The 20941-nt window shown below is 42.7% G+C and overlaps 1 protein-coding gene across 11 annotated transcripts in view; it reads right to left on the bottom strand.

The window, feature by feature from the left end:
* Positions 1–13683, bottom strand: part of LOC106578639 (sickle tail protein homolog) — a 204755-nt gene extending 191072 nt beyond the window's left edge. For 4 of the 11 annotated variants that reach the window (XM_014157648.3, XM_014157649.3, XM_014157654.3 and 1 more), the window contains exon 1: positions 12598–13682. In XM_014157648.3, the coding sequence (XP_014013123.3) occupies positions 12598–12937 (340 nt within the window). In that variant the 5' untranslated portion in view covers positions 12938–13682. Of the gene's footprint in view, positions 1–12597 lie in introns of all 11 variants that reach the window. The other 7 variants (XM_014157655.3, XM_014157651.3, XM_014157652.3 and 4 more) reach the window with 4 other exon arrangements.
* Positions 13684–20941: the final 7258 nt, after the last annotated feature.

Genomic DNA, 20941 nt, shown 5'->3' with positions numbered 1-20941 from the left:
AGATTACAAGTTGCCGTAATTAGCTTTGGAGAAGGGCATAGATGGGGTACAAAGACGAGGGCTTAATAGCAACATCAATTAGTGTACACACTGTAACGGAAAACTGTGAATTATGTAGCAATTTGGGGTATTATCAACAGTAAAATGTATTGTGGGAAAATGTTGTGGGCGGAGCAAAGAATTGTTGTATTTCGAATGGTACTGTAATTCCACCCCACAGAATACAGGCTAGCCAAAAAACTTTTGACCACTAGTGGGTGCATGGTATTGCTCATTAACATATTTTGAGATGTGCCTTGTAAGAGTCTATATTTGTTGAACCCATGAGAATGCTGTACCAATTTAACTCCTATGTGGTTATAGTGCCCCATGAATTTGTTTAGGAAACAGATTGGAGTGGCAGCAAGTCTTGAATTTGAAATGGTTGTGCATTTTGCCATGTCCTTTTGGTCTGTTTGCCCTGTAGTCACTGCCAGTTTGCAAGCCTTTGTAAAGCAAAGCTCAAAGTTCCATCATATGATGATTGACAGCTGTTGAGTTCAGCTACTTTCTGGTAGCACTGTGACATGTTCAGCATTCGAAGTAGGCTTTGTATGTATGTACAGTTGAAGTCGTAAGTTTACATACACCTTAGCCAAATACATTTAAACTCTGTTTTTCACAATTCCTGACATTTAATCCAAGTAGAAATTCCCTGTTTTAGGTCAGTTAGGATCACCACTTTATTTTAAGAATGTGAAATGTCAGAATAATAGTAGAGAGAATGATTTATTTCAGCTTTTATTTCTTTGATCACATTCCCAGTGGGTCAGAGGTTTACATACACTCAATTAGTATTTGGTAGCATTGCCTTTAAATTGTTTAACTTGGGTCAAACGTTTCAGGTAGCCTTCCACAAGCTTCCCACAATAAGTTGGGTGAATTTTGGCCCATTCCTCCTGACAGAGATGGTGTAACTGAGTCAGGTTTGTAGGCCTCCTTGCTCGAACACGCTTTTTCAGTTCTGCCCACAAATTTTCTATGGGATTGAGGTCAGGTCTTTGTGATGGCCACTCCAATACCTTGACTTTGTTGTCCTTAGCCATCTTGCCACAACTTTGGAAGTATGCTTGGGGTCATTGTCCATTTGGAAGACCCATTTGCGACCAAGCTTTAACTTCCTGATGTCTTGAGATGTTGCTTTAATATATCCACATCCTTTTCCTCCCTTATGATGCCATCTATTTTGTGAAGTGCACCAGTCCCTCCTGCAGCAAAGCACCCCTACAACATGATGCTGCCACCCCCGTGCTTCACGGTTGGGATGGTGTTCTTCGGCTTGCAAGCCTCCCCCTTTTTCCTCCAAACATAACGATGGTCATTATGGCCAAACAGCTAAATTTTTGTTTCATCAGACCAGAGGACATTTCTCCGAAAAGTACGATTTTTGTCCCCATGTGCAGTTGCAAACCGTAGTCGGCTTTTTTATGGCGGTTTTGGAGCAGTGGCTTCTTCCTTGCTGCCTTTGCTGTGGATATAGATACTTTTGTACCGGTTTCCTCCAGCATCTTCACAAGATCCTTTGCTGTTGTTCTGGGATTGATTTGCAATTTTCGCACCAAAGTACGTTCATCTCTAGGAGACAGAACGCTTCTCCTTCCTGAGCGGTATGACAGCTGCGTGGTCCCATGGTGTTTATACTTGCGTACTATTGTTTGTACAGATGAACGTTTGGAAAATTCTCTCAAGGATGAACCAGACTTGTGGAGGTCTACAATTTTTCTCTGAGGTCTTGGCTGATTTCCCCATGACGTCAAGCAAAGACGCACTGAGTTTGAAGGTAGGCCTTGAAATACATCCACAGGTACACCTCCAATTGACTCAAATTATGTCAATTAGCCTATCAGGAGCTTCTAAAGCCATGACATCATTTTCTGGAATTTTCCAAGCTGTTTAAAAGTACAGTCAACATAGCGTATGTAAACTTCTAGCCCACTAGAACAGTGAATTAAAAGTGAAATAATCTGTCTGTAAACAATTGTTGGAAAAACTACTTGTGTCATGCACAAAGTAGATGTCCTAACCGACTTGCCAAAACTATAGTTTGTTAACAAGAAATGTGTGGGGTGGTTGAAAAACGAGTTTTAATGACTCCAACCTAAGTGTATGTAAACTGCCGACTTCAACTGTATGTGCAGCTCGGTGGCAAATAAAATTCTGTATTTCATATTACACTAAGTACTGTTTAATGACATGTGTGACATCATTGTCCCCAGCACAAGGTGCATCTGTGTAATGATCATGCTATTTAATCAGCTTCTTGATATGCCACACCTGTCAGGTGGATGAATTATCTTGGCAGGAGAAATGCTCACTAACAGGGATCTAAACAAATGTTGCACCAAATCTGAGAGAAATAAGTGTTTTGTGCGCATTTCAGCTCATGAAACATGGGACCGACACTCTACATGTTGCGTTTCTAGTTTTGTTCACTATAATACACTGCCTCAAGCTAGAGCTTGAATGAAGTCCCACTAGACCAAACAAAGTATCCCACCCAGTCTCTCTGAAACACTCACACACTTCTTGCTCAGTGACCTGATTCTAGTCTGTTTGGATTGAAGGATGACACATAGGCATCCAGTCATTAGCGAACAACAGCAGAGCATGTCTCCTAGAGTTAAGAAGCAGGGCATGATGATGATCTCACACCATCCTACATTCTGAGAGCCTTGGGCCAGTCAGGGACAGTTCTTCAGTCCACATGACTAAGGTAGACAGTGTGTTTTTTATTTGTAGTTAACTTAACTCAGTTAAGAGCAAATTCTTATTTACAATGACGGCCTACCAAGAGGCCAAAGGCCTCCTGCGGGGACGGGGGCTGGGATTAAAAATAAAAATGTTGGACAAAACACAGATCACGACAAAAGAGACACCACAACACGACATAGAGAGAACTAAGACAACAAAACAGTATGGTAGCAACACATGACAACAAAGCATGGCAGCAACACATGACAACACAGCATGGTAGCAACACAACATGGCACAACAGGTGACTGCCAACTGATGGATCGACAAATTACCTACAAATCCCCTTGCGTCAAAACTAACTACACATTCTTATTTGTAGATCCGTTAGTCACAACTTACCGAAAATGCATCACATATTTGATTCTCTCAAACATTGCTTGTCTTTCCAGGTTGTCAACCTGGAAGCCATTTTCCCTGCTGCCATGGCGACCATGCAACCTCTTCTTCCCACAATCCACCATAAATGGAGGTCTTTGACTTCTAAATTGGCTGAGCTTGTCTGACTGAGATTATTCGTGTCTGGTGTCTATCTATATCTCCTCCTGTGCCAAAGTCTGACAATTATCTCAATCCTTTAGCACAGGCTTTTTTCATAACCTTCTTCGCATTCCAAATAGCACCCTATTCCCTATGTATCGCACTACTTTTGACCAGGATCAATAGGGCTCTGGTCAAAAGAAGTGCACTTTATAGGGAATAGGGTGCCATTTGGAACACTAATAATATATAATAATAGTTTTTCTCTCTGCATTACTTTATCTTGGCCAGGTCGCAGTTGCAAATGAGAACTTGTTCTCAACTAGCCTACCTGGTTAAATAAAGGTGAAATTAAAAAAATTATTTAAAAAAAAAACAAATTTCACAGCTAGTCTACAGCTGTTGTTTACGGCGCATGTGACAAATACAATTTGATATAGTATTGTCTGTGACTCCCCTCCCTATGTAATTCTCCTTTGGCAGACCGTTGTGTAAATATGTCCAAGCCACCGCTCAGTCAATGGAGCTAAGAAGTTCTATATTTATACAAACTCTGAAGCAAATTAAATTTCAAAACCCAGTGTAGTGAGAAATGTGTAATGAAAGATGTGGACCACAAATGAATAATCTTTGAAGGCTGTTTGATCTGGGCCAGTGTGTTACGATGGTCTGTAATAACACTTATAGTCTTGTCAAAGTTTGTCAAGGTCGCCAATAGATAAACCAGAGGGCTTTATGGGTAATGTTAGGCATTAATTAATCTAATCCTTTCTCGATTTTGAGGAAATTGATCTTATCTCACGCTTAAAAAAAGTCATCACAATTAGATTGAGCTTGTTTTAGCTCATTTAACCATAGTGCTTTTTCCACCCAAAATCAGAAAGCGTCAGTCGAGAACAAATTAACAAGGAACATGTGTGGAATGGCTCAGCTTGTAAGGTTCAAGCCTGGAATAACCTGGTGCCAACTGTCATGGCACCATATTCTGTCACGCATGCTCCTGTGCCATCTGCCAGAAGTAATGTAACAAAATCTCGATCAGAAAAACAAGTATTTCACAGACCACTGAGAAAGTAGACACACACACACACAGTCTCAAAGTGCATCCTTATTGTGATCTCTGATGATTCACAGGAAACTGAAGTGAGTACCCTCACATTCATGTACAGACAAATCCCCTTACTAAACTCTCCTGTCTGTCTGCATGCCATACTGACACCACACAAGAACAACACAAGATGACTCCTTATAATGTGCAATGACCTGGATGACTAAGGATAACTGGAGACATTTGGGCTTTAGCGCATCCCCCGTGCTGCTCTTGTCTCACCCACCTTTACTTTACAAAACGACTGACAATGTTTACATTACCTATACACTAGTACAGCTGAGAGAGAGAGAGAGAGAGAGAGAGAGAGAGAGAGAGAGAGAGAGAGAGAGAGAGAGAGAGAAGAAAAGAGGCTGTTTTGGCAATGTTAACATATGTTTCCAATGCCAATAAAGCCCTTAAATTGAATTGGTGAGATAAGAGTGCGTGGGTGCTTGGAGATAGACTAGCTGATGGTTGATAATGCAGCCTAGCAGTCTGTCTCTCTCCCTCCCTCTCTTCTTATCAATGCGTGTCTCAGACTTAGTCTTAAACCTGCCAGATGTGTCATTAAAGAGGCCAGCTTAGACCACTGGCCTCTGGCACACTGCATGGTCCACACCATTGTCTCCTCTGATGAAAAACTGATTTCCACAGCAGCCAAGTGGGACCACAGTAGAAAGTGGACACTGGGATTGAACCCCGGTCTCCAGTGGGGAGCAGTAAGAACATGATTTGTCGGGTGTGTTACCGCTAGACCAGGTTACAGCAGCCAGGACATCAGCTGACATCTTTAAGGGCAAATCAGAGCTTTTATTTCAGCTTCAGTCAAAGTCCTGGCCCTGTGGCTTATGTCAACACTGAAGACTTAACAGATGCTGGAAATGTCTCCTGTCACACACGCTTATCATCCGGCCCCAGTCACGCAACTTCAGCGCTAGACCGACCTCCGTGCCCCGGCTGCAGCCATGGGCTGTGTCCCAAATGGCACCATATTCCCTATATAATGCACTACTTTTGACCAGGGCACTATAAAGGCGACAGGGTGCCATTGGGGATGCACTTTGGTCATGGCCCATGCCTGGCCTTAGATGCCATAGCTTGACCTATTAAACCAGCACAAAATGGGACCTGAACTTGATCTATGAACCTGTATTGGTAATCTCTGTTCATAAAGGTGAGGTGAAACACATAAGGTTATGATGATAAATTAGCCTTATCCGAGCCAGAATGGCCCATAGGGCAGAAGCCTATTTCCTATTTTCCTATAAAGATTTAAATTAAGTGAAAAATATGAGGTTACGGTGATGCCAGTAAAATCAAATCAAAGTTTATTTGTCACATGTGCCGAATACAACAGGTGTACACCTTAAAGTGAAATGCTTACTTACAGGCTCTAACCAATAGTGCGGAAAGAAAGGTATATGTGTGTGTGTGTGTGTGAAATAAAACAACAGTAAAAATACATTTTAAAATAAGAGTAGCAAGGCTATATACAGACACCGGTTAGTCAGGCTTATTGAGGTAGTGCGACTAGTTATTTGTTTAAAGAAAATTGCGGAATCATTAAAGTAACTTCCAAATAAAGACAGACAGATAGTGAATGAGGGCTCTCGACAAACAACAAAATCACCCAAAATAGCTCTACAAATTGAATATCTACAGCGTTTGTATGTGGAGCTGCTTCGAAGATTCAGGCCTCAGCAGGAAATGTGGAGAAAGTCCTGTTTTTGTCATCATCACTCCGACTCACATAGAGAAACATTGAGTCCTCCAAGCCTCCATCTGCCACAATACACAGATCATGTATTCTGTTTGAAAGTCTTTTGAGAGAGAGTGTATGTGTGTGGGGCGGTGGCATGGCGCAAAGTAATTCTTCAGTTAAGAATAGCAGTGGGTAGAAACTCTGTACATACTGCGGTAGAAACGTGAAAGTATGGTATAGAAAGAAAGAGGGGGAAGCAAGAGAGAAAGATAGAGACAGAGAGAGAGACATAAAGAGAGAGATAGACAGAGACAGGGATAGACAGAGACAGATGAAGAGAGGAAGATACAGAGAAATATATAAGTAAAGAGAGAGAAAAAGACACAGAGACAGAGAAGATGTGTGTGTGTGTGTGTGCATAGGAGGGGCAGGAGTCCTCCTGGCCAGTGGTCTGTTTGTGTGAAGAGGTTGGAGGGAGCACACAGAGCCACAGACTGGGAGACATCTGGTTTCCAGTACAGACCTGCCCCTCATAACCCACAACAATACTTTTTACTGCAGGTAAGAACAACTGACACACACACACACACACACACACACACACACACACACACACACACACACACACACACACACACACACACACACACACACACACACACACACACACACACACACACATACACGGCTCCAGACCTGCAGACTTCCCAGCATACCCTGCTCACATTCCTGACCTCCTTCTGTCACCCGAAAGATTGACTCACGCCCACAGCTCACCTCTCTCCTCCCACCGTCCTTCCCCCTGCCATAACGCTGTCTGTCTCCCCTGTCTCTTCCCCTGTCTCCCCTCCCCCAACTGACTGTCTCTGAGTTAGACAAGAAACACATAACTCAGACCTGACACTAGGATGAATGGTATCCACCTCGACGGGGCTGTAGTGGAGTGGATCGAAAGCTTCAAGTTCCTCTGTGTCCACATCACTAAGGAATTAACATGGTCCACACACACCAACACAGTCATGAAGAAGGCACGACAACGCCTCTTCCCCCTCAGGAGGCTGAAAAGATTTGGCACGGGGCTGCAGATCCTCAAAAAGTTCAACAGCTGTACCATTGAGAGCATCTTGACTGTCTGCATCACCGCTTGGTATGGTAACTGCTTGGCATCCGACTGGAAGGCGCTACAGAGGGTAGTGCGTACGGCCCCGTACATCACTGGGGCCGAGCTTCCTGCCATCCAGGACCTCTTCACCAGGCGGGGTCAGAGGAAGGTCCTAAAAACTGTCAGACTCCAGCCACCCAAGTCATAGACCTGCATGGCAAATGGTACCGATGCACCAAGCCTGGAACCCCGTGTATATAACCAAGTGATCGTTACTCATTGTGTATTTATACCTTGTGTAATTATCTTTCTATAATTGTTTTTCTGTTTGCATTATTGGGAAGGGCCGGTAAGTAAGCATTTCACTATTAGTGTACACCTGTTGTTTACAAAGCATGTGACAAAACATTTAATTTGACACCCCCCCGAACATGTGTGTGTGTGTCTGTGTGTGTGTGTGTATGTGCGTGCGTGCGTGTAGGTGTGTGTGTGTGTACTTGGCAGGGAACATCTTGATTGACAGAGGGGATAGATAGTTTAAAGGGATAGTTCGGGATTGTGGCAATGAGGCTCTTTATCTACTTCCCCAGAGTTATTATTAACTCAAGGATACAATTTCTTTAGAGGTAGTTTCACGAGCAAGTGCGAACAGTTACCATAGACTTCCAGTCTTTGTGCTAATGCTAGTTAGCAATTGCACAAACGCCAGTTAGCAACTTCCTTCAAGCTGCACCCAGAGATGTAAAAATGGTTATCCACGAGTTCATCTGACACTGGGAATGTAGATAACTGTGTTTACTGTGTTACTGTGTTTAATCTAAGCTAACTAGGGTGAGGGAATGTGATGATGGGGCCAAAAGTGAGTGATCAGACCCCCTACACCCTTCCATAATCCGCACCCCACGGAGATGGGATTGGAAAAACATCAACGTGACATGGGATCCAAGCATGTGATCAGGTGAGGAATGCCTTCGACTCCGAGGCACGGAAGCAGAGCGCTGATAGGACGATCTAATGCTGGACTAGGGTTGTCAATCACAATACCAGTATCACAATCCTACAATACTCAATTCTCCAATGGCAACAAGGGAAATACTAAGCCGTTTAAATTCTTTAAAAACCTGCTAAAATTGTGGGTGCTAAAGTTAGAAACACATTTTGTCATGTTTGTTTATTTTTCTATGTTTCCAACATTAGGACTGTTTCCTCAAGAAACAAGAAATTAAGTCTGCTTCATGTTTTGTTTGCTTGTCATGACACTTCTGAGTATTGGAATACTGATATCACAACAACAACCCTATCGTGAACCATACACAACACAACGCAAAAGTCTGACTGATGAACAGGACAGGAAGCGGAGCCCGGAGATCTAATCCCACAACAAGCCGGTTTGACCGATACACACAAAACAGACAGATAACACACTGATCCCCTAGCCGACCACACACATGGCAAAACAAACCTGTAAACTGAGTAGCGTGGGAGTAAGGAAAATGGCTTGGTGGCTAACATGGGACTAGTGAAACAAGTCTACCACCCATACACTGTAACTACTACAATTACTATACTACTATTACACAGTGGTGTAAAGTACTTAAGTAGTACTTTAAAGTATTTTTACTTAAGTTGTTTTTTGGGGTATCTGTACTTTACTTTAATATTTATATTTTTGCCAACTTTTACTTTTACTATACTACATTCCTAAAGAAAATAATATAATTTTTACTCCATACATTTCCCCTGACACCCAAAAGAGCTTGTTACATTTCGACAGGTAAAATGTCCCAATTCACACACTTATCAAGAGAACATCCCTGGTCATCCCTACTGCCTCTGATCTGAAGGACTCAATAAACACAAATGCTTTGTTTGTAAATTATGTCTTAGTGTTGGAGTGAGCCCCTGGCTGTCCGTCAATAAAAAAAACACAAGAACATTGTGCTGTCTGGTTTGCTTAATATAAGGAATTTTAAATGGTTTATATTTTTACTTTTACTTTTGATACTTAAGTACATTTTAGCAATTCCATTTACTTTTGATACATTTAAAACCAAATACTTTTAGACTTTTACTCAAGTAGTATTTTACTGGCTGACTTTCACTTTTACTTGAGTCATTTTCTATTAAGGTAGCTTTACTTTTAACCAAGTAGGACAATTGAGTATTTTTTCCGTCACTGCTACTACACAAACCACATAGTATCTAATGACACTACAGCACAGGAGGTTGGTGGCCCCAATTGAAGAGGACAGGCTCACGGTAATGTCTGGAATGGTGGAATGGTATCAAATACATCAAACACATGGTTTCCAGGTGTTTGATTCCATTCCATTCGCTCCAATCCAGCCATTATTATGAGCAGTCCTCCAATCAGCAGCCTCCTGTGCACTACAGTACAAGAGTTACTACCAAAAAAACTCCACAGAATAGCAGAGATGCTTCACCATGGAAAGGTAAATACCTGTCTATTTGTGGAAAAATCACCCTGATTAACTCTTTAGTCATATCTAGGTTTACCTATTTGCTTATGGTCTTACCTACACCTAGCGAACAGTTTTTTTTTAATTATATTTATTATTTGGAAAGGCAAGCCAGAAAAAATGTATATAATAAATATGAATTCGGATGGCAGAAATGATTAAATATTTAAGCATTAGACCTCTCACTAAAGGCTTCAATCATACAAAAGTTAAACTTAAATCCGAACTGGTTCTCTAGCAAATGAGTAAGAATGTCTCACCCTATGTTCAAGAATGGCCTTTTTCCTGTTACTTTATTCAGACCTCTCACTTTCAGTTACTTGAAAAGGAAATCATCTCCCAAGTATCGCTATTTTTAAAACAAGCCATAGAAAGTTGGTTGCAATTTTATCATTTTTGGAACCTTTACTTAACTAGGCAAGTCAGTTAAGAACAAACTCTTATTTACAATGACGGCCTACCCCGGCCAAACCCTAATGACACTGGGCCAGTTGTGCGCCGCCCTATGGGACTCCAAATCATGGCCGGTTGTGACACAGCCTGGAAATGAACCAGGGTCTGTAGTGATGACTCTAGTACTGAGATGCAGTGCCTTAGACCATGGCGCCACTCGGGAGCCCCATAAAATACCGAACAAATAATACAACAAATATTGTGGTTAAACTCAAATGCTCTTCCCAAAATGACAACCAACTAATTGCAGCATTACCGCAAAAATGGAAGACGAACGTGGAAGGGGGAAAAAGTAAGGAACTTGACTGTCGGCCATTTTGAGCCTGCAATCGAACCCACAAATGCTGATGCTCCAGATACTGAACTAGTCTAAAGAAGGCCAGTTTTATTGCTTCTTTAATCAGAACAACAGTTTTCGGCTGTGCTAACATAATTGCAAAAGGGTTTTCTAATGATCAATTAGCCTTTTAAAATGATAAACTTGGATTAGTTTATACAACTTGCCATTACATTTACGCCATTTTGCAGACACTCTTATCCAGAGCAATTTACAGTAGTGAATGCATACATTTCATAATTTTTTTAAATTTTATTTTGTACTGGCCCCCCGTGGGAATCGAACCCACAACCCTAGCGTTGCACACACCATGCTGGCGTTGCAAACACCATGCTCTACCAACTGAGCCACAGGGAACACAGGAGTGATGGTTGCTAATAATGGACCTCTGTACGCCAATGTAGATATTCCATTAAAAAAATTGGCCATTTCCAGCTACAATAGTCATTTACAATATTAACATTGTCTACACTGTATTTCTGATCAATTTAATGTTATTTTAATGGACAAAAAAACGTGCTTTTCTTTCAAAATCAAGGACATTTCTAAGTGACCCCAAACTTTTGAACGGTAGTGTATATATATATATATAAGTGACCCGTTTCAGGAAACTAGCCATATGTCACGGGTCACTACTTCACATGAGAGCCATTTCAACGTAATCTTTTTTTTAATGAAAATGCGTTTTTTGGGCAGAAATGCCTTTTGGAACATGTGAACTTTCATGTACCTTAATAACAAACTTGTATGCCATCTGTAAATATGAATACATTGCTAAATTATGATCCTAGTTGGTTAAGCCACAGAAAAAGTGAGCAACCTTCCCGCTAGCCATGATTGGCTGAGATAATGGGTGGGCTGGACATGCCGAGAGATAAATTCGGATTGGTCTGCCATATAGCACGCTTCTGTCTATTTGAGCTGGTTAGTATGTGTAGGTAATCCTGTCTAACGCGGCTTTAAAAAAATATATATTGCTTAGTAGATCTGTATAAGTGTTGCTCTCCGCTTTCTGGAGGACCGAGTTCTGAACTCAGTGGAATTAGATTATGATAGCTAAGGAGATGGAGAAAACACCTGTCTCCGGATTACATCTTCAAACTAAGGGCAACCATGGTATCCGTGACAGGGCGAAGCGTCCAACCATGATCTATACGGGTAAGATACGGTTAAGATAGTCTAGACGCCACTATGCAAGTAGCCATTTCAATACAATGTCACTGCGACAACTGTTGATAGACGTAGCTGGTAAATTCGCTCTGGCTATCTACTCCAATTTCAGACCACGGTTAAGATAGTCTAGCTAGCTACAATTTCAGATATTACACGTTTCTAATTTTGACAAAATCTTTTAATTTCAAGTTAAAGTGTACTGTTAGCTAGCCAACGTTAGCTGGCTGGCTTGCTAGCTAACATTACGTGTATTATTCATATCTCAGAGCCATTTGCATTGCTTGTTATAGCCTAATGTTAGCTAGCTAACATTGAACCTGGTTGGTTAACTATCTGCATATTCATGCAGGGTAGTAACGTCATGAGTTGTGATTATGGTTAATTGTTTAGCACGCTAGCTAGCTACATGTCTCAACAAAAGACTCCACTATGCAAGTGTCCATTTTAATAGAATGTCATTGCGACAACTGTTAGCCAGGTAGCTTGGGTGCTTGACTGCTGTTGTCAGGACAGAACGCTCGGATCAACCCTTAAAGAGATTTGTGGAGCTAAAGTTTAAGAAGGTGTGAACAATGCTCAATGGGTGTAGACAAAGAAGAGTTCTCCAGTAGATACCAAAACATTTAAAGGCCATTTTCTCAAAAGTGAGGTTACAAGCTTATCAACTTTCAAAGCAGAATTACTTTCCCATTGTTCCTCAAATGCAGTGTATGATATACCATTTTGTAGCTCTGTGTCTCTGCTTTTATCCAATGTAAAAAACACAATTTCAAATGTTGCTACATAAGACCGAATCAAGGCGGTCGGTGAAATATTTGCAAAAAACATATATGGGGGATTGGAAGTGATGCAGACATTTGCATTGATGGAAGCTACAATCTATCTGCAATATTAAAGCTAATCTACCCCCTAAAAAATAAAAGATGCTCATAAACACATGGCCACCGGTGTCACAGTGGAAAAGCAGCATGACTGTAGTCCAGTACTCACTGTGCATAGAGCCCTGTGGAAGGGCTGAGGCTTTAGGTGGGCTGATTCTGCTCTTGGGTTGGGCCACCATGTCCATAGTCTGTGCCTGGCTTTGGGACTGGGTCTGAGTCTGAGACTGCATCTGGGGCTGCTGTTTGTCCGCCTGTTGCAGTGCAGGTGGGGCGGCTGCAGCCAGGGCCCTCTGCTTGGTCAGGGTCCCGTCGCTGCCGGCCCTCATCAGCTTCTCCCCTACACTCACCACCCGGGCTCGGGCCCCACCAGGAGCCTCCTTACGGGAGGACGACAGCTTGGAGCCAGCCCCGGCGGAGGATGGTCGAGCCAGCCGTGAAGCTTTAGACATCCTGCTGGAAGTCAGTGGAAGGCTGGGTGTCTGGGACTCTCAGTCTATCTGTCTCTCTTAGATTCTGTTAGTGCCAGGTCCGTGGTAAACAGTAGAGTATTCCGGCTTCTCGGTGTGTGTGTGTGTCTCCCACTGGGCTCTGCGAGTCCTGACTGGAGCAGGTAGGCTGGGTTGGGCAGCCAGAGGGAGGAGGGTACATTTGAGAAGGCAGAAGGGGAGAAGGAGGAGAGAGAGAGAGGGGGGCGGGAAAAGTTAACAGCTCCCTGGAAGGTGTACTCTTCTCCTGACAGGGCCTCCTGGGCTTATCCTCCAAAGCAAACAGAGCTGTGTGTGTGTGTGTGTGTGTGTGTGTGTGTTTGTGTGTGTGTGTGCTCAAACCTGTGGCTCGGCAGAAGGTGCTGGGCCAAACGCATATATAAACAACCAGGTCCTTAATGTCAGCGCATTCCAGCTCTATAACCCACTGTTTCCCTCTCTATCCCCCACTCTCATACTCTTCTCATCCCCTCCTCCTTTCCTTTAATCTGCTGTACTCCCTCTCTCATTGACTCTCTGTCATATACAGACAGTCCCGCACTCCCTCTCTGTCATACAGAGACAGTCCCGTACTCCCTCTCTGTCATATACAGACAGTCCTGTACTCCCTCTCTCATTGACTCTCTGTCATATGCAAACAGTTCCGTACTCCCGTTTTCTCTGCTCTTCTCTTCCTTTTCGGTTTCCTCTTCCACTGCTTTGCTGATGCTCAGTGTAAAACTGTTGCAGTGCTCTGGCGAGCACAGACAAAACACGAGAGAGGTAGAGAGAGAGAGAGAGCGCGAGTGAGTGAGTGAGTGAGTGAGTGAGTGAGTGAGTGAGTGAGTGAGTGAGTGAGTGAGAGGAAAAAAAGAGCATGAGAGAGAGAGCGGGAGAGAGAGAGAGAGCGGATGATTTGTGATCCCTCCTCCTCAGGTGCAGCTGCTGAAGCCGTTCCAGATGTGTCAGTTGCTTCATGTCACCGCTCAGCTGCCCAACACACACACAGCCACTCGCATTCCTGCTCACCACTCCATCGACGGATTCACCTCAAACTCCCAATCCTCTCTCTCCTTCTATCACTCTTCCTCTCTCTCCTTCCCTCATTCACACTGTCTCCTCATGCGTGTGAAAAGATGTTGTCCTGATACTGGAAGCAGCCGGAAGTAACAAACACACACATTCTCTCAGACACACACACACAGCGACCCCTTCACCGGAAGAATTTACAGAGACTTAAAGAGCACAGAGGAAAGAAGGATTACTGTAGAACGCAGCATGCTTCTCTGGACAGTGAGTGTGTGTTTGTGTGTGTGTGTGGGTGGCCCTGATTGGCTGCCACACTGAGCTTTAGATGAAAGAAAGAGAAAGAGAGAGGAGAGAGGAGAGAGAGAGAGAGAGATAAAGAGAGAGAGATAAAGAGAGAGAGCAAAAGAGTGAAAACTGCAGCTTGAAGGTGAGAGAAAAATGGAAAAAGACGAAAGGAGTTCATTTGTGTATCAGAGAGCTACAGAGAGGCATTCTCCTACCTCTCTCCTCTCCACCCTCTCTCCTCTGAGCCTAAACAGAATGTTCTGTACATCTGTACACACAGCTCATCCTCACACTCAGCACATCCTCCTCTCCTGAGGTAAGATAGGCTGCATCCCAAATGACACCCTATTCCCTATATAGTGTACTTCTTTTGAGCAAGGTCCATAAAGCTCTGGTCAAAATTAGTGCACTATATACACTCTTAGAAAAAAAAAGTTACAAAACGGTTCTTTGGCTGTCCCCATGGAGAACCCTTTTTGGTTCCAGGTAAAACCCTTTTTGGTTCCATGTAGAACCCTTTCTACAGAGGATTCAAAGGGTTCGCCTATGGGGACAGCCGATGAACCCTTTAAGATTCTAGATAGCACCTTTTTTTCTAAGAATGCAGGGAATAGCGTGCGATTTGGGACAGAACCATAACAATCATCTCAGACTTCAATATGGGTATGAAACAAAGATGCTGACAGACCCAAGGTCAAGTTGTCCTCATTCCAAAGACATTATCTCCAAAAGAAGGAACAAAATAACTGATCTGGAGTAGCAAAACAAAGACTAAGTTAACTATGGATGTGGCAAATGACAGAGAGTAACAGAATCCCTGAGGGAGATTTATTTTTTTAAGGGTTAACAGTGAGGCTGATCATTTTCAGGCAGGTTACACACATACGGTGTGACTCACATATGACTACGAACCGATGTCATGCCACAATACGTGTATTAGCTGGTGACATACAACACAGTTTACAGGCTACCCACCATAGATGTTTTATGATACATGTGCTCAGTTTCATTATGTGGCATGTGGCTGGCATGTGAAGTAGAAGCGTGTCAGCTATGTACAGTATGCACTTTGTTCAGTGCTGAGAGATTTAACACCACACAGAGGATTATGGTTAGCGCAGGATCAACAAACTTTGAGAAAAGTAAAGAGCAGCCAACCAAGCCAATGGACTATAGCACAGGAGGGGGGGGGGGGGGGGGGGACCACCACATACAAAAAATACAAAAAATACAACAGAAAACTTCACCAATTGCTTAATCAGTGTTATCTGTGAGTTGGGTGGAATTCAGAAGGAAAAGAAATTGAGCTAATGTGTGAAAGTTTGTTCACTCAGACTTTGCTTATAGTGAGCTGAATGCATAAAAACATGGTTTTGCCTCCAGCATTTTAAGCCTAACCCAAACCTTAACCCTTTCATTAACCATTTGGAGTTAATGCCCAACCTTAAGAATTTGGAAGTTAATGCCTAACATTAAACCTTTATCACTTCAAAACTTGAGTTGAATTACAAATGCCTTTGGAGCTCCCAAAAAGGGTTGCTTTTGGAGCTCCCGAGTGGCGCAGCGGTCTAAGGCACTGCATCGCAGTACAAGAGGAATCACTACAGTCCCTGGTTTGAATCCAGGCTGTATCACATCCGGCTGTGATTGGACTCCCATAGCGCGGCGCGCAATTGGCCCAGCGTTGTCTGGGATAGGCCGTCATTTTAAATAAGAATTTGTTCTTAACTGACTCGCCTAGATAAATAAAGGTTAAATAAATTAAAAAGCCAACACTGTACAGTATGTTGGATCAGCTATCTACAAGCTCTCACAGTCTCAGGTCAGAATTAGTTCATCCATGTTTCTCAAAAGTCAAATTTCTAAATTGTTCCAAACGTCAAGTGTGTGGTAAAATGGTGGGTGTTGGGTTGTAGGGCACACAGAGACGGGGAGGTTCTAGTCAGAAAACACAACTTTAGTAGGCAACAAAAAAGAAACGTAACAACAAATTATCTTAGGGTTGGTCCTTCTTCTAATATTCAGCTCCATGTGCTTCGTTCCCCTCTCTCGGCTCACTCCTTGCCTCTCCCTTTTTGTCTCGCGATGTGCCACAGTGCTCCATTTATGTGGCCTGCACGGGTGGTTGGCACTCTCCCATAATTACCCCTAATTGATGCCATCAACACCGTGGTGCCCAGCCCTGGTACTCCCAGCAGAGGGAGCCAACTTCGCGGCACATACCTCCCCTCTATCGCCAACCCCCGGGGTAGACCTCCCGGGATACCACAAGTGTTTCAGGTTTAAGTTTAACTCCAAATTCTTAAGGTTAGGTATTAACTCCGAATGGATAAGGTAAGGATAGGCTTAAAATGCTGTATTTGAACATGCAACCTTTGGATTCAGAGGCAGATGCATACACCCATCGACCATCCCTGTTCACAATGCCCTAGCAAAACCAAAACCTACAGTACTTAAAGGTAACAGTGCTCACTTTTGCCCCTAGTGGCAGGTTTCCACGTCATCTCCCAACATCCTCAGACATGGATGGACGTCAAATACTGACTTGTATCGCAGGTGACCTGGTTGCAGCTATATGTTGAGCAAACTCACAATCCTATTGCAGCTGATTTCCAGGGGGGTGGAGGGGTGGGGGGGGGACCTGATGGTTGGTTTACTGGTAAAAACGAAGACTGTGAAAAACATAATGGAAATCAATCAATAATATGCTTGTATAATGCAATACTGTTACAGACATTTTTATAAAAATATTGGAGGAGATGTGCACACACACACACACACACACACACACACACACACACACACACACACACACACACACGCACACACTCACACATACGCACAGATGCGACATAGTATTCAGTCGCCATGCGGTTTGTAATTACTCCCCTATCCCAACCGCCACCCCGGTCCTCCATTACAAGACTTCTAGGCCATCTGGACCTGACAGACCAATCAACTTATAGATATGAAATAATCATATCAACACATATCAGTGGAATGGGTTTAGAGCAGAAGGAAAGCAGATTGACCTATATAATGTCCAGGTCCCTAAAGCTCATGGCTAAGAACCTCTAGGATCCCCTTTGTGTGTCTTGGTGTGTGTGTCCCAAATAGCACACCATTCCCTAAAGAGTGTACTACTTTTGACCAGGGGCCATAGGGAAACCTATAGGGCTATTGTTGAAAAGCAATGCACTAAATAGGGAATAGGGTGCTGTTTGGGATGCAAACCTAACCTTCCATATGTGAATGTGAGGAGAAAAACTGACATTTCACTGTGAATAAAGGGGAGTAATCGCAGAAACGTCAGATTATATTGTAGAATTCAAGTGTTATGAAGGAAATAATGTATACAAAAGCAGTATCATGCCTTTGGCTAAGACGTAGTACACAAACTCTGACACACACATACACACACCATTCTGTAAATATAAGAACAAACATAAACACAGACTCACTTATATGAGCTGCAGTGAACCAATGCCCAAAGCAGTTATAGTGCATTCAGAAGGTATCCACACCTATTTACTTTTTCCATTTTGGTGTGTGATACAGCCTGAATTTAAAATGAATTCAATTAAGATTTTAAGACCTTACAGATAATTATATTTGTGGGGTACATGCAACTTATTATGTGTTGTTAAGCACATTTTTACTCCTGAACTTATTTAGCCTTGCCATAAAAAAGGGGTTAAACACTTTCATTTTGTATTATTTTGTAAAAATGGCAAAAAACATCATTCCACTTTGACATTATGGGGTATTGTGTGCCCATAGGGAATAGGGTCCCATTTGGGACACTGCCTTGGATACAGAATGGCAATCCAGAATTGGGTCACATTCACAGCACTACAGTAACAGAGATGTCAATGTCTCTCACCATATGTCTGCCTGTATGTGTGATCAACTGTGGGAGTAATTTCTTGACAGGAACAGGGTTGGAGCCAGGGATATAGGGGATAGAAAGTAGAGAACGAGGGGGGGGGCTACAGAGGTACGCAAAGCTCAAAATCACTCATGTGAGGAAGGAGTACGAGGTTACTCAGAGGTTTTAGTAAGAGAGGAGGTGGAGGGAGAGGGGGTTGTTAAGGCGGGTCTGAGTGCTTCTGTGGTATTTGTGTAATTAAGTAGTAATTCCCTCGCTAGAGTGTTATTAGGAGCAGGACAGGGGCACCTGAATAATAACTGCCTCTATATGGGATGGGCACAATGCCAGACTGGGCTCTTTTACTGTTCTACTCAGAGATGGGCAGGAACATTTCATCAGTTCTAAGGGGAATCCATTTCTTTGAGGGAGTATTGATACAAAGGCCTACTACAGTATTATTGTGAAGTTCAGAAATATGTGAAAAACCTGAATGTTGAATCATTTAAATGTTATTGGGCTATACAGCATACCACAACAAAAAAACAGACTACACAGCCCTCCCATCACACAAATCTTGAAGTTGGCTTTAAGCCAGGTGAAATGAACTCATCAAGCAAGTCATTTATTAACTTGGTCTAAGTGGTCAATGAAGATTACGGCTAATTTGTGAGGCATTTCCAGTCAGATCCATCATGAAATCTAAATGGGGGATTTCCAAATACACACAGGTGTACTTAAACTTTTACACTGCACTTTTAAAATATCATTCCTGACCATTTCCCAAGAGAGTCATAACAGGATGAACCAGAGAAAGACTGGAGGACATTGCCCTTCCAAGCGATCTGGTTTAAGGCACTGGGGGGAGGACAGGGGGTGTGTGTGTGTGTGTGTGTGTGCGTGCGTGCATGCATGCGTGCGTGCTTAAGTGTGTGTGTAAGTGTGTGTGTGTGTAAGTGTGTGTTTAAATATGTGTGTGTAAGGGGCAGGGAGATAAAGCTAGCCAGGGTCTTGTGTGTTTTCACTTGCCTGATGACTCAAACTGAATTCTTCAGCTGCTCTGTGTTCTCTACATACCTCCGTCTGAGACTGCCATCGTTGAAGCGGTTTGTGGTTATGTCAAAACGAGGGGTGTTATACAAAACAAAGTCATCAGTGATTGGATTATCTCTAACCAATCAGAGTATCAAAGCCAATGACGAATTTTGAAAACGTCGCTTTACCCACGTGTGTTCAGGCTCTGTCCCAACCCATCGGATTCTGGGACCAATCAGAACGGTTAGAATGTGTTTGTGGTCTAACGAATGTCCGTGGGCGTGGCGTAGCGTTTGGCCGGAGCAAGGAGTTTGGGTAGCCCTAGAGGGTACTTTCTCTCACATTCCAGCCCAGAGTTACCCCAGCCCAGACTGACAAAACCACGAGTCATGATGGATGACAATACAGCTCCCCCTTCAGGCACAAAGAAAACATATGCACACAAACAAACATGTTTCCTAGGTTTTGCCTGGATTATAAAGAGTTCTGTCATATAGAATAGATTAGGTTTTTTCAGTTGCTCAGCTTTCTACAGTTGAAGTCGGAAGTTTACATACACCTTAGCCAAATACTTTTAAATTCAGTTTTTCACAAGTCCTGACATTTAACCCTAGTAAAAATTCTCTGTCTTAGGTCAGTTAGAATCCCCACTTTATTTTAAGAATGTGAAATGGCAGAATAATAATAGAGAGAATGATTTATTTTAGCTTTTATTTCTTTCATCACATTCCCAGTGGGTCAGAAGTTTACATACACTCAATTAGTATTTGGTAGCATTGCCTTTAAATTGTTTAACTTGGGTCAAACATTTCGGATAGCCTTCCACTAGCTTTCCACAGTAAGTTGGGTGAATTTTGGCCCATTCCTCCTGACAGAGATGGAAAAGCACACGCTTCTGCCCACACATTTTCTATTGGATTGAGGTCAGGGCTTTGTGATGGTCACTCCAATACCTTGACTTTGTTGTCCTTAGCCATTTTGTCACAACTTTGGAAGTATGCTTGGGGTCATTGTCCACTTGGAAGATGCATTTGCGACGAAGATTTAACTTCCTGACTGATGTATTGAGATGTTGCTTCAATATATGTACATCATTTTCCTCCCTCATGATGCCATCTATTTTGTGAAGTGCACCAGTCCCTCTTGCAGCAAAGCACCCCCACAGCATGATGCTGTGTTTATACTTGTGTACTATTCTTTGTACAGATGAACGTGGTACCTTCAGGCAATTGGAAATTGCTCCCAAGGATGAACCAGACTTGTGGAGGTCTATAATTTTTTTTCTGAGGTCTTGGCTGATTTCTTTTGATTTTCCCATGATGTCAAGCAAAGAGGCACTGAGTTTGAAGGTAGGCCTTGAAATATATCCACAGGTACACCTCCAATTGACTCAAATGATGTCAATTAGCCTATCAGAAGCTTCTAAAGCCATGACATCATGTTCTGGAATTTTCCTAGCTGTTTAAAGGCACAGTCAACTTAGTGTATGTAAACTTCTGACCCACTGGAATTGTGATACAGTGAATTATAAGTGAAATGATCTGTCCGTAAACAATTGTTGGAAAAGTGACTTGTGTCATGCACAAAGTAGATGTCCTAACTGACTTGCCAAAACTATAGTTTGTTAACAAGAAATGTGTGGAGTGGTTGAAAAACAAGTTTTAATGACTCCAACCTAAGTGTATGTAAACTTCCAACTTCAACTGTATGTGGCTTCTGCATGCCCTGGGGCTATAGTACAAGTTTAATCTTCATCGCAACAGTCATACTAC

This window comes from Salmo salar, chromosome 19 (assembly GCF_965601325.2).
Source record: "Salmo salar chromosome 19, fSalSal1, whole genome shotgun sequence".
NCBI classification, from domain to species: Eukaryota; Metazoa; Chordata; class Actinopteri; order Salmoniformes; family Salmonidae; genus Salmo; species Salmo salar.
Note: the sequence above shows the minus strand (reverse complement) of the source record. Positions and strands in the feature narration are given on the sequence as shown.